At 38.2% G+C, this 23,879-nt stretch overlaps 1 protein-coding gene across 1 annotated transcript in view; it reads right to left on the bottom strand.

Annotated features, from left to right (window-relative positions):
- Window positions 1-23,879, bottom strand: part of LOC149217021 (uncharacterized) — a 219,620-nt gene that overhangs the window by 138,152 nt on the left and 57,589 nt on the right. Inside the window, exon 2 of the mRNA XM_089390112.1 lies at window positions 18,900-19,143. Within this exon, the coding sequence (XP_089246238.1) occupies window positions 18,900-18,989 (90 nt within the window). The 5' untranslated portion in view covers window positions 18,990-19,143. The remainder of the gene's footprint in view (window positions 1-18,899; window positions 19,144-23,879) is intronic.

Genomic DNA, 23,879 nt, shown 5'->3' on the forward strand with positions numbered 1-23,879 from the left:
CCTAACTGGATATTCTTCCTAAAACAAATCCTGCCATAGCAATCCTTATTTACTCTCCTTCTCATCTGAGGTCAAATCCATTTGAAGCTAAGCAAAGATACCTGAAGAAGCCTTGACTTCTCCCTCTAGAGCAAATCTTCTAGTCAATGCAACTCCCTTTGACATATGAGCTCTTTTGCTTTCGTCAACAAATCATGTAGAATCAACCTTGATCCATCAATCTGTTGGATAAAGTTATCATTGTTGTCAATATGATTGTTGAAGCATGATGCATGAACCCTAGGTACATCAAAGAGGCCTTAGTTGAAGCCCTAGTCCTAATATGCTCTACATGAAACCCTAATTCTAATGGATGGTGTCAAGAACGGGATCTGTGAAGGAACCCTCGCCTTAGCCCTTATAGATTAAAATCTATAACCCTATAAACATCCAATCCTATATAAAAATCCTAACTGTCCTAATTCAGTACCTTAATCCTAGATAATGAAATCCTAAATGATGAAACCTTAGAACCCTATATTCAAAACTTGCATGGACCTCTAAACACATGAATTTGCAATTTGAAAACTCTGGACAGCAAGAAGGGCTCCAACAGCTATCACATGAATTTTTCCATTTACAACACACACGCTGATTCAAAAACTCACTAACTTTGTCTCTCACATTCATTTTTTTGCTAACAAAAGAAGGATATCCCTCACAAGTGCACTCTTTCTCTGCACTGCAATCTCAACTGCACAAACTCATCATAAAAACATTATTGTTTAGGTCAGTTCCCTCTTAAAAATAAAATATTTTTTTTATAGGCCAGCCTACAAGTCAGCTCCATTACCAACCGATGTGTCTCTTCAATATATGGCAAAACGACTATAAATAGCAAACTGAAATCGTCATTCTGGTCCAAGAATTCGGTCAAGCATTGAGATAATAAAAGTTTGAAATCTGAAGTGACAAGGAGACTAAGGACGAAAAACTGTAGATGATTGTTTGGTCCAGTTTGGTCTAATTTGTGGACAGATCTGTTATTCATCCAAGACAAGGTATCCGAGTTAAAGGAAAAGAAGACCTGCAACTTGTCCCTAACCAATCTTGAAGTTTTGGCCTGCAATTCAACTCTAAAACAGACTGTGATTTTTGGCCTTGTGAAAGGCATATTACAGACCTGAATTTTCGGCCTTTAGTGTAGAGACTGAACCTGCAAACTCTGCCTGTGTTGCAGATCTCGTTTTTGGTTGGAAAGACCTCAGACCAGTCCTTGAAGTTACAAAATTCAATTTTTGTTGGGTACAGGCCTCGAACTGCTATATTAGAAGCTCGGAAAGCCTCCTGAAAAGTTTCGGACCTGTGGAAGATTGCAGCCTTGTGAACTAAGCTCGGATTAAAACATGAACTCAGATAACGCAACAGACCTTGATGCATTAATACCTCGAACCTGTAATAACCTACCAAGAGCTCGGATTTGTGACAGTTGCAGTGGAAGGTGAGGGCTCGGACACATGTTTTAAAGATTCGGTTTATTGAACTGTTGTAGCTGGAAGTGCAAGCTTGGACAGTCACCCACAAGCTCGGATTTGTTGGAGAACAGACCTCAGGCTCGGACCTGAGCACACCTGTGACAGTGATAGCCTCAGTGCTCAACCTCAGGGGTATAACCTCAGACCAGTCCACATTTACAAGCTCAGTGTGCGGACAGTCAGCTCGGATTGTGAGGCTCGGATCTGAACTCGGTACAGTCATCTTAGATTAGTCAATTGTGAAGTCCAATAAACATATTACACCTTGAAACAGTGGCAGACCTATCTGAGTGACAGTTTCAAGACTCGGACTTTGTCCATAGAAGACAGTTACAAGTGACTCAGACTTGTGTGAAGGATCACTGCTCATGGGAAGATTGAAGCTTTATTGACCTGTGAAAAGAACAGACACCTAGATACCTTGAACCTGTGGTGTGTGGATGAGCATCTCTTGAAGAGCCTTGTGGATCTTTTGAGAAGACTTAATATTGCATTTGAAGGAGTCTTATTGAAGAATTTGCTTTCTCCTTGAAGATACTTTGAAAGCAGTCAAGATCCTTGTGTAGACAGTTGGGCTTAGCTTGACACATCACCAAAGCATTATTGAAGGATCTTTGAAGTCTCGGGAAAGCAGCTTGTTGAAGGGCATTGTATGCAGACCTTTTGAAGCCTCTTGGAGATATTATTGGAGACCATGATGCATTGAAGCCATCATGAGGTAACCTTGGAGAATTTGCTTGGGTGCTATGAAAAGTTGTGGAGACACGTTCTAAGAAGACAAAGTTGTCATTGATGAGCTAAGTGCTTTGGAGATTGTTTGAAGGCATTGTTGAAGGTGAAGATTTTGTCAAGGCTGGTTGCAGAAGATATTGGGAGCCTTGAAGAACTATTAAACATATATTGAAGAACTATTAAACATATCTTGAAGAACTGAAGCCATGGGTTGGAGCCCTAGAGGATAGGAGTCCTCAAGAAGACCAGGTTGGAGCCTGTACCAATAAGAGGGTCGGAGCCCTAGAGGTTGGAGCATCGTGAAGTCCAAATAGGTACTTGACAAAATACAAGTTGGAGCATGGTGGATTGGAGATTGGTGTCTTCATCTAGGGTTGGAGCCTTGATCTATTATTGTACTTGTAAAGAGGATTGGAGTCCTCGTCATTTATGATTAATAAAATTATTATTCTATCATTGCTCATTTTGTGTTCTAATTATAAGTGATCTTAACTCGTAAAACTAACAATTGAAAAGAAATACTTAATTACCTTTCATAGGTCGACTTCAAGGAGATTTTGTGACATGGTCTTGGAGGGTTAATGACTCGAATAATTTCCCTTTTTACAATGTATAATAACCCCAAATAAGTCTTCAATCTTTGACATTGACTCATTAGACTTTATGACATGATGACCAACCTTAAAGGCTCACAATGGGAGCCTTAACTATAAAATAAAATTCCTTGAGCATAAAACCCATGACTCAAGCATTACAAAATAGTTTTATTTTCTTCTTTACATCAAATACATAAAATTATGATTACACATGTCATTATGAAGACTAAACCTAATTACATTTTTAAACACAAACAATAATGCATAGTTCTTATTCCAAATGTTCTAAGAGTCATCTAGCATGAAAACTTAAGCAATATGTCAAGTTTAAGGACAATTCAGTAAATGTCACTATAGGTTTGAGAGAGGTTCCTTTTCAGATCAAGATATTCAGTGTCTAGTCTTGATTGTACAAACGCCCTTTAAAGAACATATGCTTATTCCATGATGACAAATATAGACCTGATCTCAAATAAAGACAACATACCTTTTAAACTTCGTTGGTACCTTTCCTTTGAAGACCTTAATGTCAGCTTCACATAGGTGATCTTCCTTAGCAATGATCGTTAGCAATTCTATTTGAACTTCAAGATCCTTTGATCTTAGAAAAAACACTTTTTCTGCTTCAGAACCATATATCTTCGATGATCCAACAATATATCAAAACAAGAAGTATTGGTTGACGATTCTTTGAGAAGTCTTTTGGCCTGAGGTAACCTTGACTAAGGTTTTGAGGTTCGATCTGAAGAATCTGAGACCTTTTGATGAGAGGGATTTCATCCTTTTTAGAAACCTTAACTGAGATGAATTGATCTTAAACCAAATGGGGGTGATCGCTTTGCTTCTTTAGGAGATTTGGATCTGAGACAATTTATCAAGGTTTCCTAGAACAAAGACTACTTTTCAAACTAGTTCTTTTAACCATTGTAACAATTGTTCCTTGGAATGTTCCTTTTATATGATTGCTTAGGTCTTCAACACTTTGTCTTAGCATCAGTTCTTTATTCATTAAGATTGCCTTTAGACTGAAATATAGTCCATGATATTGAGACAGATATTGTATCCCTTTCTTAAAGAAATTTGTGCAGAGGTGACTGATACTCTCGAACCTCTGAGATGACTTTGTTTTGAGCTTCTGAGATTCAAGCTTATGCACAATAGACAAATTCGAGGATTAGTACTTGATTACTTCACAAGGACTTCGGTCCTACTGATATTTGGCCTGAGGAACCATTGCAAAGATAAGACTGTGAGATTTTCAGATCACCTGAAATTAGACTTCAGATATCTGAGATATTGAAGCATCACACAGGGTTTTTCATTCTCCTGGTCCTGAGATTTTTCGACCTCTTAGAACAGAGGATTTCAGCCTTTAGAGATTGGAAAACAGAGTAAGTCTCAATCCATCATATTTTATTCTCTGAGGTCTTTCATCAACCATATTAGATCTCCTGAGATTGGACATTAGATCTCCAGCTGGGGCTCCCAAGAATTCACCATAGCTTTGATACCATGTTGATTTTTACATAGTCTTCTATACTGATAATTGTTTTTGATGCCCACGGGGCTTTGGATTGACAGTGAATGGGTGCATTGTTAAGGCACTCCTTGCGATAGGTCACTGGTTCAAATCCCTCGTGGGTGCTTACCTACCAAAAAAAAAAAGATAATTTTTTTGATAATTTTTTTCTTTTTTTCCTTTTTTTTAAGTATTAAGGGGTTTTCACAGTGCATTATATTATATATCATTTTTTGGGATTCAACTACGTTAAGTAAGTCATTCATGTATGACCATTTCCATAAGAGGCAGTCGTAACTGACTAATTTCTCATGAATTTTGAATATTCCACTTAGCACTCATTGCATCGGGTGATGCTCACAGGGGTGAAGAAGTGGGATTGAAACTAGTGAAATGAATCACATAGCATCAATTAGCACTTCCGGGGCTTGCACCCGGTAACCAAGACTTCCCGGGAGGTCACCCATCCCAGATCGCCTTTGGCTCAAGCGCGCTTAACTGTAGAGTTTTCCCCACAATTAAGCCCACTTAACTTGCTACCCCATTTTCAAAACCTTAGCAAGTATTGTGCCTCATGAACCATTCAAGTAGAGTTCCCTTCACTCTTTTGAATTTAAGTATTAAGGGTTTTCGCATTGCATTATATTAGATATCGTTTTTTGGGATTCAACTGTGTTAAGTAAGTCATTCATGTATGACCATTTCCATGAGAGGTAGTCGTAATTGACTAATTTCTCATGAATTTTGAATAGTCCACTTAGCACTCATTGCATCAGGCGATGCTCACTGGGGTGAAGAAGAAGACATCAACCATAAAACATTTAAGATAGTAAGATCATAAAGAGATGTAAAAATTTCTCATTTCCCACCCCGGTTTTCAGTTTCACCTTATTTCTCCCATATAGTTAAATTCCCTTTCCCATATCCATATATTCAACAACTGAAAAAAAAAAAATTTTTGCTGAAAACACAAATTCTGGAAATTTTACAGAACGCTGGAAAATGCAGAAATAAAAATCAGCAGGTACAAACAGCCATTTAACACATTTGAACACAGTGATTTTTGGTCAATGTGACCCTGGAAAAACCCCCTACAACTCTTGGGGAAAACCAATTCGAGAGCTCTTTCTTATTTCTGAAAAATGCTTTTACAGTGAGAAATATTCAGCAAAAAATTAGCAAGCAAATTTTACAACTTATCTCGTTTTTTGTGCCTCACAGCCAACTGAAAACACTAGCAAACAGCAAAACATGACAGCAACAAATGCTGTACGGCCTCCTCGATTTTCGTGCCCACTTTCAGCCTTAAATGCTATTGTACGGCCTGCAATAAATGCGTTGTACAGACCTCGATTTGCATGCAAAAAACAGCAATACGCTATACGGATTTCCTTGGAAAATGTGCCAGCAAACTGCTCCTCAATTTCTGTGCAAACAACTCCTCGATTTTTGTGCAAACAGTGGTATGGATTTCTAGAAAATCGTGCCAAAATCTGCCTTTCATTGTGTGCTAACTTAGCTGTACGGATTTGCTAAACTACTGCCTTGGAATGTGTGCCAAGCTGCTGTCTCCTTCTCCTCTCTGTCCAAAAATCTCCCTTGCTCTCTTACTCTCCTTCTCTCAATCTGCTCATGAAAAGAATGAATGACCGTTTCCTTCTTTTCCTCCTTTAATCTAACCCTAAATGACTTTTGGGTGATCCCTAAATCCAATGGATGAAATAGATTGAGATCTAGGGTTGAGATTAAATGCTTAAATGCTCATTTAAATCTCACTTTCTATTTTTTAATTCACCCCACTTTAATAAAGACCCACTTAGTCATTTATTTCCAAAGTCACTTTTCCTTTCTAATTTTATATTGACTTTAATAAAGTCACTCACTTTAAAATTAGACTTTAGTAACTTTATCACTTAAAGTCACTTTTAAATTAGATTTGACTTTATAAAAATTATAAAGTCACTTTAGGAGAAAAATTAAATTCTTTTTGGACACTTTTCCCTAGGCCAAAGATCAAAGCCTTAGGGAACCACCTGTCCTCCGGTACCAAATTTCAACACTCCCTCTTACCGAGGAAGGTGTTCCTCACCACACCCATCTTGTCTCTGAAGTAGTCATGCTTGCCCCGTGGTAAGGCTTTGGTAAGAATATCTGCAACTTGCTCATCAGTGGGAATATACTCAAGCTTCACAGCTCCCTTCTTAACACAGTCTCTGATGAAATGATATTTGATCCCAATATGCTTTGACCTGTCATGAAATACTGGATTCTCCGTGAGTTTAATGCAACTCTGATTATCACAGTAAATCACTGAAGGTCTCAACGGCTGACCAAATAAGCCAAACAACATCTTGCGAAGCCAGATGGCCTCACAACTAGCTAGACTGGCTGCCATATACTCTGCTTCCGCTGAACTCAATGCTACTGACTGCTGCTTCCGGCTGAACCATGACACTACTGCTGAACCCAACCCAAAATAGCACCCTGAAGTGCTCTTCCTATCAGAAGCACAACCTGCCCAATCAGAATCAGTATAACCTGACAATCTCACTCCATCCCCCTGCCTGTAGTCCAGACCATAATCCACTATCCCCTGCAAGTACCGCAAAATGTGTTTTGCAGCCACCCAGTGAACCTTCCTAGGCTCACACATAAACTGACTCATCGTGTTGACTGCAAAACAAATATCTGGTCTAGTGTTGACCAAATACATCAAGGAACCAATCAGCTGCCTGTACAATGTGGGATCCACCAACTCGGAATCCGAAGCATGAAGCTTCTTCCAGTTGGTGATCATCGGTGTCGACATGGGTCTACAATCCTCCATGTGGAATCTGCTAAGGATGTCCACAATATACTTCCCCTGCCCCAGGAAGAAATGCCCCTCCTCCTGCCACACTTCCAAACCCAAAAATTAATGCATCAAGCCGGTGTTCTTCATCTCAAACTCTGCCACAAGATCTCTCTTGCAATGCTCTATGAGTCTCTCTGCACCTGTAATGACCAAGTCATCCACATACAGCACCAGAATGAGAGGCTCCTCACCTATCACAATAAAGTAATGGTTCGGATCTGCCTCACTCTTTGTGAAATCCATCCCCTGCAATTATGTATCTATCCTAGAGTACCAAGCTCTGGGAGCTTGCTTCAGGCCATAAAGGGCCTTCTTCAGTCTGCACACATGGGACTCCTTCCCATGCACCTCAAAGCCCTGTGGTTGCTCAATGTACACCTCCTCTTGTATGAAGCCATTGAGAAATGCAGTCTTCACATCCATCTGGTGGATCTTCCAACCCATCTCTGCTGCTACCAATATAATGGAGCGGATCGAAGTATATCGAGCCACGGGAGCGAAGGTCTCCTCATAATCAACTCCCTCTACCTGGGAGAACCCTCTAGCCACAAACCTCGCTTTGAATTTCTCAATGCTACCATCTGCAGCATGCTTTACCATGTAAAGCCATCTGGAAGTAACCACGGATTTGCCCTCAGGCCTCGGCACCACCTCCCAAACATCATTCTTCATGATAGAAGAATACTCCTCCTGCATGGCCTCTCTCCAGACCTACTGGCTAGCTGCCTCCTCATAGCTAGAAGGCTCAGAGTCAAGGATGCTGGTAACCATTTCCATATAGCTACAAAACCTCTCAGGTGGTCTACTCTCTCTGACCGGCCTCTTAGGCTCAGCGACAGATGTGGCATCTCTCAAGGTGTCCTGAAGCCACTTGGGCTTCCTCTTCCTTGAGTGCACTTCTCCCGTAGGAGAATGAAACTCCTCCTCCCCATCATCATCAGGAGCCTGAACTCCTGACTGTCTGTCTGCTGTCCTCCTGCCTGCACCTGAACCTGTAGAAGCTGAGGTACCGTGTGAACTGTCCATCAGTGGACTCCCTAGTGAACTGCTCTGTGAACTGCTCTGCATGCTGCCCGGAGCACCACCCCTCTGGCTCGGCGAGCCACTACTCACTGACGGACCTGACATCCTCATAGATGTACCTCCTGATCCTCCTGATCCCTGCGACTGACTCAACTGCTGCTGAGGGTCTGGCTGATCCAGATACTCTAACTCCCGTGACCTCCTAAAGGCCATGTCCTCCTCGAACTTCACATCCCGCCTGACAACAACTTTCCTCTGTGCAGGAATGTAAATCCTAAAGGCCTTTGAGGTCTCACTGTAGCCCACAAAGATACCCTTCTCTACGGTGGGCTCTAGTTTGGTCCTCTTCTCCTTGGGTATGTAGGAGTATGTAATGCATCCAAAGATACGAAGATGACCAATATCAGGCTTCTTCCCAGAAAAGCCTCCTCCGGAGTCATGTGCCCCAAGGCACGATGCAGACTCCTATTCTGCAAATAAACAGTTGTGTTGCAGGCCTCTGCCAGCAAGAACAATGGCAACCCCTGATCATGTAACATGGCTTTGGCAGCCCCTACGATGGATCTGTTCTTCCTCTCCGCAACCCCGTTCTGCTGGGGGTTGTAAGGAACAGTGAACTCCCTCCTAATGCCTGCCTCCGCACAATAGTCAACAAACTCTCCAAGGGTGTACTCTCCTCCATTGTCCGACCTCAGGGACTTGATCTTCCGACCTGTCTGTGTCTCCACAAGAGCTCTAAACTCCTGAAGCCGCTTGAAGACCTTACTCTTGGTCTTCAAGAAATAAATCCAGGTCCTCCTGGAGTGATCATCAATGAATAAAACATAGTACTCATATCCACTCAAGGAAACATGAGACATCCAACCGCTCACATCAGAATGAATCAAATCAAGTATCCCAGTCGCTCTGTTGTCACTGCTGGGAAAAGGGGATTTGGCAAACTTGCCCATCGCACATCCTCTGCAAGTATCAAAGCGATCAGCACTGAAATCTGGCACACCAGTAGTGATCTCCCGCAATGTCCTCAAGGCTCCATGATACATATGTCCCATCCTGCGGTGCCAAATCTCACACAGCTCAGAACTGCTAGCTCTGCTGCCAGTACTACTGCTCAATGCCACAAGGGACTGGAATGCAAACTTGTACACCTTTGCATGGCGTACACCTATCACTCTAGCTGAATCAGATGGAGTGCCCCTGGGATACATCAACACATGTCCTCCCCTGAACAGTACCTCATATCCTCTGTCCTCCAAAGCTGAGACGGATATAAGGTTCTTCCTCATCCCTGGCACATAAAGAACATCTGTTACCTTCAAGGGAGGTTTGGACTCCCTCTGAAATGTCAGTGTCCCCACCCCGACTGCTCTAACAACTCTGTCATCGCCGAGTACTACCTCTATATCAGTGCCACTCTCTGAAAGCTCTGAGAAGTACTCACGTACTCCTGTCATGTGACGTGAAGCCCCATTGTCCACATACCAGATACCTGAAGATGCTCCGCTAATCGAGGGAAAAACATGCTCCCTCTGAACCTGTGTGGCAGGTAATCCTGCACTAGAGGACTCATACGTAGTGAACCCAAACTCTCTGTCAAAACGAACTGCAAAGTCCTCAACCTCTGCTGAAGCTGCCACGTTCTGGTTCTTCCCCTTCTTCTTCTTCTTCTTCTCCGGACACACAACTGCATAGTGTCCCTTCTTTTGACAATTCCTACACTTCACCTTGGAATATTCCTTCTGTGTGTTACCCTGTTTACCTTTACCTTTGCCTTTGCCCCCACCATTGCTTGTGGAAGCCAGCTTCTTCCCTTTTCCTTTCTTGCCTCCTGCCGACAGTGCTACATCCTCATCCTGCTCAAATGGCTTGGTTGCCCCAAGCTAACCTTTCTTGTCTCTGTCTAAATGCAATCATCCCAAAACCTCTCCCATGTGGGAAGGGTCTCACGTGCACAAACCCCATCAACAAGTTCATCCATGAACGGGGGAGGCCATTCACTGCAATCTGCATCAACTCAGTGGGTGGAATGTCCTCTCTAATTGATACCAACTCATCTCTCACATTAGTAATCTTTGTGAAATATCCAGCTGCACTATCATTACCCATCTTAATAGTCTTCAGCTTCTCCTTCACGACCATTTTCCGGTTCTCATTGGTACTCTAGTAGAGATTGGACAATGCTATCCACATCTCATGGGCATTTCTCTTTCCTCTCACATGAGGAATGCAATGGTCTTTGACTCCGTCTAGAATCAGTCTCTTACCCTTGTTGTTCTTTTTATTATACTCAGCCAACTGAGTAGCATCAGTAGGTACAACAGCAGGGTTCTGTGTGGTATGCACCATGATGTCCCAGACTTCTGCCTCCTCAAAGATACTCGCATTCTTTCCTTCCAAACGTTGTAATTTGTATGCCCATCCAGCCTATCCTCCACCCTCGGTCCTAATGACATCCTACTGTCCTAAAACTGAAAAATAGCACTGCTGTAGTAAAGATAAAACTGTTGTTTGTGAAAAATCAGCTTGCTGGAATTTTCTGAGTGAAAAATCAGCAGCTGTAATTTTCTTCCTTGCTGTCCCAAACTGCACTTCAACACTCAAGCTCTGATACCATGTAAAAATTTCTCATTTCCCACCCCGGTTTTCAGTTTCACCTTATTTCTCCCATAATAGTTAAATGCCCTTTCCCATATCCATACATTCAACAACTGAAAAAATAAATTTTTGCTGAAAACACAAATTCTACAAATTTTACAGAATGTTGGAAAATGCAGAAATAAAAATCAGCGGGTACAAACAGCCATTTAACACATTTGAACACAGTGATTTTTGGTCAATGTGACCCTGGAAAAACCCCCTACAACTCTTGGGGAAAACCAGTTCGAGAGTTCTTTCTTATTTCTGAAAAATGCTTTTACGGTGTGAAATATTCAGCAAAAAATCAGCAAGCAAATTTTACAACTTATCTCGTTTTCGTGCCTCACAGCCAACTAAAAACACTAGCAAACAGCAAAACAGGACAGCAACAAATGCTATACGGCCTCCTCGATTTTTGTGCCCACTTTCAGCCTTAAATGTTGTTGTACGGCCTGCAATAAATGCGTTGTATAGACCTCTATTTGCGTGCAAAAAAACAGCAATACGTTGTACGGATTTCCTTGGACAATGTGCTAGCAAACAGCTCCTCGATTTCTGTGCAAACAGCTGTACGGATTTCTAGAAAATCGTGCCAAAATCTGCCTTTCACTGTGTGCTAACTCAGCTGTACGGATTTGCTAAACTGCTGCCTTGGAATGTGTGCCAAGCTGTTGTCTCCTTCTCCTCCCTGTCCAGAAATCTCCCTTGCTCTCTTGCTCTCCTTCTCTCAATCTGCTCATGAAAAGAATCAATGACCTTTTCCTCCTTTAATCTAACCCTAAGTGACTTTTGGGTGATCCCTAAATCCAATGGCTGAAATAGATTGAGATCTAGGGCTGAGCTTAAATGCTCATTTAAATCTCACTTTCTATTTTTTAATTCACCCCACTTTAATAAAGACCCACTTAGTCATTTATTTCCAAAGTCACTTTTCCTTTCTAATTTTACATTGACTTTAATAAAGTCACTTTAAAATTAGACTTTAGTAACTTTATCACTTAAAGTCACTTTTAAATTAGATTTGACTTTATAAAAATTATAGTCACTTTAGGAGAAAAATTAAATTCTTTTTGGACACTTTTCCCTAGGCCAAAGATCAAATCCTTAAGGAACCACCTGTCCTCTGGTACCAAATTTCAACAAGTGATAGTCCACACAAAGAACACAAAGATTTACCCTGGGAAAACCCTCATGGCGAAAAACCCTACAACCTTTTTCAATAGATAATTTTTGAATTTAAAAAAGATACATCTAAGTCAACAACTAGGTCAAACCAAAACATGGTCCATCCTCATGGTCAAGTCAATCAGTTCGTTGTAGCAACCAAAAGTCATATACACAGCGGAAATATTTAAAATACTTCATAGACAAAGACATCCATCGTAGGATAGTATTTGTAATTGTATATTGTATAAAAGAATTGATGTAGGATGATTACAAATGAGAATGACGGCCCTGTATATATAAGCAGGTAAGTACCCTTTCACGAACAAGCATGTCTCTAAGACATGCCTTTTCATTATTAACTAACTAACCATTAGTTAATTTACTTATTATTTATTATTATAATTATTATAATTATTATTTTTTATCTATTTTTGCATAATTTATGTTCATAACATTGCCTTCCCCTTCAAAAAGCTTTGTCCTCAAAGCTTGATGATAAAAGGACTTGATCTCTTTTCCTACTACGAACTTCTTTCTCGTCTTGGAAAGGTCATCCTTGTCGATATGAGTTGATATGATCCTCTATGTGACAAACAAAATTGTCGCATTAAGAAGGGATCAGACCATCCTAAATTAATCTTTTGTCGAATCTTGCAGTCACTGAAAACTTGTGATGAATTGTTATCACATGAATGGATTGCACTGACATTAGTATTCTTCGGAACATTATGTTGTTGTTTCTGTTCTAAATACGTAGCTTGATTGAGTTGTCTACTCATGATTCCAATGTCGATATGAATTCTAGTGATTTGATTTTTCCTTATCTTGTTTGTGTTGTTATCCTGGTTTATTTAAAGCATTGTTGTTGTTGAATTGATTACTGTATCCTCATTTGGAGTGTTCGTCGTTTGAATGGAAACCTCTGAGTATGTCTTTACTTCAGTAGGATTTGGATTTGCCTAAACTATGAGATTAGTGGGATCGATGTTTGTTTCTTCTTCACCAACTTGGACTACTGCATCTAGCGAGATTTTGATGCCGTTTTTGCAACAATTTCTTCGAACCTATGCATCAATGATTTCTAGTCATCTTTAAGTTTTTTAATCTGTTTGAGCAGATTTTGGTTATGATTTTTAAGACGTAAGCATTCCTCATTTTCTAAGTCAACTTTATTTTGGACTTCACGCTTCTCGTCTTTTAAACACTTGATTTGTTCTACTAATGTTTGGTTAAGACTCTTTAAACGTAAATTTTGTTCTTGTTCTAATAAATGCTCCTTAAGTTCCTTCTTTGATGCTTTAGCTTTTTTAACTTGTTGGAGTAGTTTTTCTTGGTGATCTTTGTGGCACGAAATTTCTTTGTCTTTGCTATAGATGACTTCTTCAAGCTCCTTTTGCTTCTTTGATATAGTTTCTTCGTTATCTTGAAACATCTAGTCTGAGATATCTTTAAGGTCTTTTAATGAAGATTTTATTGATTTTGATTTACTTTTTATGTCTCGAAACGTGACCATCTTACCTTTATAAGGAAAGGTCAAAACTTGTTTCTCTATGTTTAACATGAATGTACCCAAATCCTAAAACCAGGGTTGACCGAGTATGATGTCAGTCTTTTTATCCGTCCTTACAACATGAAATTGAGATATGTACTCATAATGACCTATTGTCACTTGTAGATCACTAATTTTATACTCTTTTTGGTCAAAAATATTTTTCTTTACACCAATGCTTAGCTCTGGAATTAATAGCTGATTTGCCAAGTTGATGTTGATATAATTTTATCGTTGTTTGGGCTTATGTCGACATTAACTTCTCTTCCTTGGATAATTCCTTTTAATGTAATTACTCTGTGATCTGTAACTAAAAGACCATTATAGGAAAACCTTTCTGCCTTCGTCATTTTAGAATTGAGCTCCATCATTTTTTTCAATTATTGATCCCATTTTGTTTTGTCGAGATGACTTTAGGTATATATTTAAAGTTCCTTTGGACGTTGTACTTATATCTATGTTCAATAATTTTATGACTGGAAATTTTCTTTAAATACCCCTTTATAACATAAAACTTCTCTTTACATAACTTTTATTTATAATCTTTTCTTTTTCTTTTTGAAAAATTACAACCCTAGTGAAAAGTTATATGTCCACTTATGTTCCTTTAACTTAGTTAACTTTCTCCACATAAAAGTAAAACTTACCATTCACATAAAGAGATTTTGTATTCCTTTTGTTCTTCTTTTACCTTGAAAATACCATGGGAAATTACCATGGGTTGCTAATACCACGAGCTTGTAAACCACTTAATGAAGATTCAATATAATATTATCTACTCTTCCTTCTCTTACGTATAGTTTTAAAGATATTTCGTAAGATTCCCTTTAAAATTTATCATGCACTTTTTATCAATAATGTAGAACTTTTATATATATATGAATGTTCTCCTTCAAATTTTACACTAGACTATATATATCTTTTTTTTAATAGTATATTTTTATATGATTTTTTTTCTTTATTTTATTTTTTTTTAATCTTTATATGTATTTTTTTTCTTTGACTATCTTCTTTTTTTCTTTATTTTTTTGTTTAATGGCCAAAGCCCTGAATGACGAAACCGGTGGTATGGAGAATCTCCAAGAGTGGTGTAGCGAAACAATTAAATCACGACAACAACAAGGTTGACGATAGGTTGATGGCCACAGACCCGATCAGACGTACCTTCGATACCAATGTAACAACCAAAAGTCGTATACGCAGCGGAAATATTAAAATACTTCGTAGACAAAGACATCCATTGTAGGATAGAAATTGTAAATTGTATATTGTATAAAAGAATTGATGTAGGATGATTACAAATGAGAATGAGGGCCCTATATATATAGACAGGTAAGTACCCTTTCACGAACAGACATGTCTCTAAGACATACCTTTTCATTATTAACTAACTAACCATTAGTTAATTTACTTATTATTTATTATTATATCTATATTATTATGATTATTATTTATTATCTATTTTTATCTATTTTTGCATAATTTATGTTCACAACATTGGCCCACAAAACTTTCTCTAGATAGTCCAAGTAAATCCCTCAAACTATCTGCAACAAGAGTCTAACTTCCACATGAATTTGGACTTCGCTGCAAGGTTAACATAGTGAATTCGGCTCCCTTTTTCAAAGAGTATATGTCACAAAAATTTCGCTGCCTCTGAGATGTACGCTACAGAATTTCGTTGTCTCGGAGATATATGCTACAAAATTTCGCTGCTTTAGAGATGCCCTTAGTTCTACCTCAGACATGCCCCTTGTTCTACCTCTTATATACCCTTCACTCTACCTCAGAGATGCCCTTTGTTCTGCCTCAGACATGCCCCTCGTTCTACCTCAGAAATGCGAGCTTGCTTGGTGCTATTGGAGGACAAAAATGTCATCTATTTATAGTCTTTTCCTTGGCCAAATGGGTGTGTCCTTTGTTGGAGCCGACCTGACTGTTTGAGAAGGTTGATTTGACTAGGAAGAGGTTGACTTCACTATTTGGAGCCAAAAACTTTTAATTTCAAAAATTCAAATTTCTTTCTTTTGAAAGTCCAAATGGGACTTGACACAAAAAAAAAAAAAATTGACTCTTAGTATTTAAATATGATTTACAAATACATTATACAAATCAACCATAGTTACAAAAATCAACAACACCTTTATGATCTATTTGCAAATATGGTACACCTGAAACAATTTGCTTCCAAGTTAGCAAGGCTCTATAATGAAGATGTGCATATCTCCTATGCCATAGCTCACTAGGGTTAATATCATTACGTACTAATGCTTTGAAAGATTTCCCCAAGAGTCTATATAACCTTCCGTTACGAATCCCAATAACCATAGCAGAGCTTAGGCTAAAGTCCTTGTCCCGCACAAGGTCTTTCCCATCAATGAAGGCCATTATGTCTCCTCTATCTTCTAAACATGGAATTGAAACCAAATTCTTTTTCAAGCCTAGAACATAAAGTATGTTGCTCAAGTGAACATTTTCACCCGTTTTCAGTTCAACGGATGTTGTCCCAATTCCTTTGACTGCATAGTTGTTCTTGTCTCCAAGCTCTACCTTTTGTGCCAATCTTCTTTCCATCAAACTTGTAGGATAATCATGCTCCCCTGTCATATATCTTGAAGCTCCACTGCCAATCAGCCATATATTGTTGTCATCTACAAGAGATCCTGCAAGTGTGGAATAGTAGAAGTGATCTTTATCCCCTTCAACATTGAATTTCTTGGACTGCTCATCCAATTTTGCCATGGTAGCATGTTAATTTCCTGTCTTCTTCCTTTCATTGAACCTTTTAGGATATTGGGCTTTCAAGAGACCAAATTTGTTGCAACGAAAGCACTAAATTTGAGACATTTTTCTTCCTTTGAGAATTATGTCTGTTATCAAAACCCTTTTTCTTCTTCTGAAAGCCAGACTCCTTTCTTCCTCCAACTTTCATGCAACGAGTTGCATAGGCTTGGGAATCTTCTTCTTCTTTTGGCTTTCTTTCTCTAGATAGAAGTCTTGATTCTTCCTGAACACAAGCTGCCCATACTTCTTCCAAACTTGGAGTTTCCCTTCGGTCGCTTATACCTGCTGCAAACGAATCGCATGAATGTGGTAGTCCATCAAGTGTTGAAGTCACAAGTTCTTTATCAGAGACAATTTCATCAATAGCTTGTAGTTGATCTCTCAATTGAGAAACCCTCACAAAGTATGAATCCATTGTATCATTCTTTGTCATTCTTATATCACGAAGGTCATTTCTAAAGCTCATGACTTGGCCAATACTGTTGACAGTATATAACTTATTTAGGGCATCCTACATCTTCTTTGAAGTCTCAAGCTTTGAGATGTATGCAATAAGATGGTCCTTTATGGGGTCCACAATAATGCTTATGGGAGTCATGTCATCTTCCTTGTACTTCTTCTTTCCAACTTCATTTGTAGGTTCAGTCACTTTGCCTTGCACAATTTCCAAAAGACCTTCTTTTGCAAGAATTAGGTCAATTCTTGTCTTCCAAGCCCTAAAGTTAGTGGGCCCCACTAAATTGTTCTCTGATTTCATAATAGAGGCCATGGATGCAACTTGAATATAGATCTAGGGTTTCATCAAAAGTGATCTCAAGGTAGGGTTTTTCAAGGAGTGATTTACCAAAACTCTGATACCATGTTGATTTTTCAGTACATTGATATGAATACTTTATTTCTGAACTATGGTAATTACTTGTGAATATGTATTATAGTTCATTTATCTTTTCATCAAGCAATCACACTTTAGACATTCAATTAATAACCATGAAACGAAAGTAGATATCACGATGTGTGTGTGAGAGAGATAAGTGGGTGATAAGTGTGTGTGTGTAAAATGAAAAAGTTTAAGTGTATTTTATACCCAAGATACCTAAGAGACATGTCTCAAATCACATCCCTTTGTAGATTAAATTCTAATAAGTCTGCACATTTACATTTTTACTCATATTTGTTATAGTGTTGAAAAATCACGTAAGTAATGGTGGGCAGTAACTCCTGGTAAGTATATTTATTTACATCTCATTCCTATTCCGTCTTTATGCAAATACGTACTTAAATTATGGTGGGTAATAACTGATGGTAAATACATTATTTACGTGAGTATGAGTTCTTTTCAAGGATCTTAATTTTAGGTGGTTTTGCGGATTTCCTTTCTTTTAATTTAAAATTTAATTTTCTTTCGTGTTTTTACATAGTATTATAAATACTATCAAGGATTATGAAGACAGACCATAACTACATCCTTCAACACTAATGTGCCCATTAACACTTAGAACCCCAACTGTCAACCTTTTTCCCTCTTTTGCAACTGTGTCAAATTTAGAGTTGTGCTCCCTTAGAACCTGAAAAACTTCACTTTTTTAAACTTTGATACTTCTACGAGATCCTGGTCAAGACTGATGCTATTTTGTGCTTAGAAGAATGAGAAGTATTGTGCATTGCCTATATAAGTATCTTGGAGTCTCCTAGCACAATGATAGAGGTAATATGGCAATCTGATGTTAGCTTCAGACCTTGCAGCAATATATGGACCTCTGCCAGGTTATTAGTAGAGATTCCTAGATGCCAAGCATACGATACTTCTTTTCCTCTGGGATCATAGAGTATCCCCCCACACGTACTGCCCCTTCAAAATAATTCTTTTTATCAAGGATTTGAGGAAACATTTTGAAGGGAGTGGCAATGTTATGAATATAAAATTAACATATGTAAATATAGGAATATAGAACTTACATTATAATATAAATCTTGTGTAGCTACTAAAAGGCATAATCGTAAAGACACAAATGTACATGGAGGGTCACCATAGGCATATAAAAGTATAAAACCCAATGCCAGCATTCATGTAAACAATCATTCAAATTTATATATACATTTACTTTTATTCCAAACTGGAACAATCAGATATAAAAGTGAGTCGTATACTCCATTGTCCTTGCAAGGAAACATATCACCATCATTTCTTAATTTTACTATAATGAAAGCATAGCAACAATCTCAATTTTCGTGCACCTCAGATGAGATGGTAACCGATTTTTATTCATCTATCTCATGTATATATTTCTTGGATTTGCCACTTTTAACATAAAATTTGTCTATGGCCAATAGGCTTTTCATCCAATATAGGAAAATATTTCTAAAGCCCAATTTTTTAAATTATGACAGAAGCCAATAAAACAAATTAAGCACTCGGCATGCACAACTGCATAATAAACAAACATAGCATGAGAAAATGTAGGCATGATGCTGCTAACAATCTTCAGTCCCATAATTAAAACTTTAAAGAAGTTGCCAAACATACCTGTGCCTCTATCCATGTCTTGGATAATTGCCCCTCCCACCCAAATATTTCAACAAACTGACCCACTTTGAGCTGTGATTCAGGATCCATTTCAAATTCCTTGGCTAAATTGGACAGTAAAAGCAAATCTCATTCTCTATAGACTGCATTTTAATTCACCAAACTAGACAATGCAGCACTTTCCAGAATTTAATCACTGTGATGATGAACAGCAACAAGAAGCTTCCACAAAAACTACTCATCCCTATAGCCTGACATAACAAGCAACAAGGAAGATTACTATTATGCATTGATCTAAATCTCATTAATTTTCAAGGTACACAGTATGCTACATTTGAATTAATTTTCAAAATTGACAAAGCTAGTTAATATGCAACTTTCAAACATTGAATCAGAACTAAGTCTGATTAAACTCTTATAGATAATCAATAAGTTTCCCGCGCAAATATTCAATGAGCTCATGCATGGTACTTGTTACTCTCATCTCCATTGTATCCTTGATAATTATCATTCATTCCTAAAGGCTAAAAAAGGCCACAACAACGGTTATCTTCACCGAGATTCAATGTTATGAGAACCAGACCGATCATCGAACTAGTCAATGCCAAAACCAGGAACCGGACTGGAAATGGGGAAGAAAAACAGCCGACCAAAATATACATAAGTATACAAATTTTGGAAATTAAAAAAATAAAAATAAAACATATATATTCATCTACATCCATATGAATCCAAACCATTATAGACAAATATGTAAAATTTCTCATATATATAGCAAAGGTGCATATAACCAAAATAGCACAATGCAATCCATCTCTGAACCAACAATACATCAACAAAGAGGCTCCAGATGGCCTCTAGAGTCCAAAAAAAATAATCATGCTACAACAAATACCTGCATTTCATCAAAATCATTGCCTATATTTGGAGCCTCATCATCAATATCAACCTCTAAGCATTAAAATGAGATAGAAAAAAGCTTAACATGTCAAATCGAGACTTTGTTTGAGTGATGGGTATATTTTATATTTTTAACTAGGGTCAAGACAGAGGAGTACAAGAATCATGGCCACTGACATCACGGTACATAAAGGGCTTGGTGCTCTTGATTAAATGCTAGTTCCAAACCCTCATACATGACAGAATTCAATGGAAATGTTTCAATCCCCTCAATCTTGAAGTCCTAAAAATTGTTAAATCTAGTAGATTTTGAGTGGGATCTAAAATTCTACTATTTCCATATGAAATCCAATGTGGTTGGAACCAATGTTGCGAACATTGCTATTTAATCGTGAGTTTTTTAAAAAATCGTGGTTGGAACCAGTGTTGTGAACATCGCGATTAAATCGTGATTTTTTGAAAAAATCGTGATCTGATCATTAAAAATTGTGACCGCCGAAAACAACGACTTACAAATGTGATTTTGAGGTTTTTTTTGCAATTTTTTTCAGACAAGGGGCAAGAGTGAGAGCTAAGGAGGAGGAGAAGTCATCTACAAGGACAAGAGAGAAGAAAAGTGAAGGAATTTAGCATCCCAAGCAAGAAAAAATCAAGTTTGGACAAAGTTTTTTTAGCAAAGTGTGGTTTTCAGGTATGGGCATCAAATTTAGCCCTTTTTTTGTCTTTTCTTGTTTTTCCTTGGGTTTCTATCACCCATTTATTTTCAATGAATTTTGATTGGATTTGATTGTGTTTTTTCTTTCATTTTTGTTGCATATAGTGGAGAGGATTTATTTTGGTCAAAAATGCAAAAACTTGATTGTTAGATTTATTAGTTTAATTTCTTCTTGTGCCCTAGTTTTTTCCATCATTTTTTATTGGGTTTGAATGTGTATTTTTTCCATTATTGTTGCATTGAGTTAAGGTTTTTTGGGTCAAAAATTCAATATGTTGTGTGTAAATTTTATTTTTATTTTTTAACTTACAATTCTTCTTGTGCCCTAGGTTCAACTTCAAACTTCATCTTACATTAAAACTCAAGAGTTGAACAAAATTACAAACATGCCAAGGAAATTGGACCCTCTGTGGGAATTTGGTGACCCTGATGGAGGGTTTGACAGATCAAACTTGACTTGCAAATTATGTGGGCATCATATGACAGGGGGGGTATACAGATTGAAGTATCACCTTGCACAAATTCCTGGACATGAGGTAAGGCCTTGCACAAATACAAATCTAAAAATCATCTGAAGAGCCCTCAGATCATTGGAAGATATAGAGCAAACCAAATTGTCCAAGGGAGCTCTGAAGAGTCAACTAGCAAGAACTTGGAGTAGAGTGTTGGGATTGGGAGGTGAACATGAGAGTGGTATTGCTTCTACTTCAGCATTAGTATCTACAACCAACCATGTAGTTGCCTCATCATTTTTTGTTACTAGAACCGCACCTGATTCCCAACCATCTATCTCTTCAATTATTAAAAAAAGGGAGAAAGAAAAAGCTAACAAGTTGTTGGGCAAGTTTCTTCTTTGGAGTGATATTCCTTTCAGCATTGCAAGGAACAATCCATTTTTCTAGCCCACGGTTGATGCTATTGCTATTGTTGGCCCAGGGTACAAAGTCCCTTCTTATGATGACTTTAGAGGGCGCATTCTTCAAAATGAAAAGGTTGACTGCACCAAGAGATTGGAGGAGTTTAGGGCATCATGGGCACACACAGGATGCATTGTGATGTCAAATGGTTGGACCGATCAAAAGGGTAGAAACCTTATAAACTTCTTGGTTAATTGTCCCAAGGGGACAATGTTTATGAAATCTGTTGATGCATCTGCACATATCAAAGATGCACAGTTATTATGTGATTTGTTGGATGTGTTCATTCTGGAGGTGGGTCTAGAACATGTTGTCCAAGTCATAACGGACAATGCTGCAAATTATGTTGTTGCTGGCAAGATGCTTATGGAAAGGCATCCTACCTTATTTTGGACACCTTGTGCTGCACACTACATTGATTTGATGTTGGAGAACATAGGAAAAATTCCTTTTGTCAAGGATATTGTTGAGTCATCAAAAAGAATTACAAAATTTATATATAATCATGCATTTGTGCTTCATTTGATGAGAACATTCACCAACAACAAGGAGTTGGTGCGTCTTGCCATTACACGGTTTGCCACCAGTTTCATATCTCTTCAATCCCTCTTGAATTCCATGTGGGATGTGAATATGTTTCTTTCAGATGAGTGGCGTGCTTTGACATTTAGTCACAAACCAGAGGGAGAAGCCATATGCAGATTAGTTTCATACCAGGAAAGCTTCTAGGCGAGAGTGCAAGAGGTGTGCAACATTATTGAACCTTTGGTAAAGATTCTTTGATTAGTTGATGGAGACAAGCCCGCAATGAGCTACTTGTATGAGGCCAAGGATAGGGCCAAAGAATCCATTCGGACCTACTATGATGATAAGGGGGATGAGTGATTTTAGAAATAACTCCTATGGGAAGTGATTGATGAGCGATGAAATAATACACTCCATCGTCCCATTCATGCTGCAGAGATCTACCTGAACCTCGCATTTGCTCACTCCTGTGGTTTCTTATTTGATGCTGAGGTCATGAATGGATTCTTTACTTGTGTTCAGAGGATGGTGCCATCTCCAGCAGAACGTGCAGAAATCTCCAAAGAAATGGAGATAACTTCATACAAGATGCCAAGTGGCACATTTAGTTTTGACATGGTTGTGGTTGATAGGAAGACTAAAAAGTAAAGTATGTTTTAGTTTGTTTCAAATTTCATTGTCTCTTCAAGTTCATAACTTCATACTTTGCTTCCACTATCAAATTTCATTTTTTTCTTATGTTTATCTTATTTGTTGTAGATGCATGGTGGAGAAGCTATGGTGGAAGAGTACCCAATCTCCGAAGATTTGCCATTCGAGTGCTCAGCCAAACATGTAGCTCCTCAGGATGCGAGCGCCACTGGAGTGTATTTGAAAAAATACACACCAAGAAGCGCAACAGGTTAAAAGTTAAAACTTCAAATATTCTTTATTTCCAATTCATTTTTTGAATTCATTAAATAATTTTTTTTTATAATTATTATTTATAATTTATTAATTTATGACCCTTGTATAGGTTGGAATCCCAGTGACTTAATGACATGGTCTACGTCTACTGCAATCTTCGATTGTCGGTAAAGCAACTTGAGAGGACACCTGATGTGAAGGCCATCTCATTGGATGGGATTGACACCACTGCTGCATGGAGGGTTGAGGCCGAGAGGCCTCTCATGGAGTCGGTCGTTGATTGGTTAGAGCAGGAGGTAGTGGAGGGGGAGGAGGAGGAGGAGCAACAGGAGGAGGTGACACCACCTACCCAGGCTACCCCTGTCACCAGTATATGACGTGGTCTACCTCCTATAGCTCCTAGTTCTTCAACTTCTAGAGCACATCAGAGTCCACTGCCAACTCTACATATAGAGGGAAAGCTATTGTATTTTCTCACAAGAGGGGCACAGGAAATCAGTAGTATTAGTTATTTGGTTCATTTCATTGTATATGACATTATGACTCATGATATGAAATACATTATTATATTTTTTGTTGATATTTGAGGCTGAGTTGGGACTCAAGACTTAGTATTCAAGACATGATTCACTGTTATGTGTGATGTAGCACTAGAAATGATATCGCACATCTTATATATTAGTTCTTTTATCATATTTATGTGTCAATGCATTTATTTGATGTTGTAGATGCTTTAGATATTAAAAAAAATGAAAAAAAATGAATATTTTTGTATTTGCCGATTTTTTCCTGATTTTTACCGATTTTTTCTGATTTCAAACCCTCGCAAATTTAATCCCGATCGTGATGTTTGCAACACTGGTTGGAACCACTCTCAAACATCCTAAAACAATTAATGATAATGTCAAAAATTTAAGTAAAGGGATGAAAATGATAGCATTAGTAGGGCCCTAGAGTTGAATATTAAGATGCTCTACTTATAAATTATTGTTTTTTTTTAAATTGTGTTACTAAGGT

Source organism: Pinus tabuliformis, chromosome 1_1 (genome assembly GCF_031772625.1).
Source record: "Pinus tabuliformis cultivar Carrire ecotype Pingquan chromosome 1_1, CPIR1, whole genome shotgun sequence".
In the NCBI taxonomy this organism is placed as follows: domain Eukaryota; kingdom Viridiplantae; phylum Streptophyta; class Pinopsida; order Pinales; family Pinaceae; genus Pinus; species Pinus tabuliformis.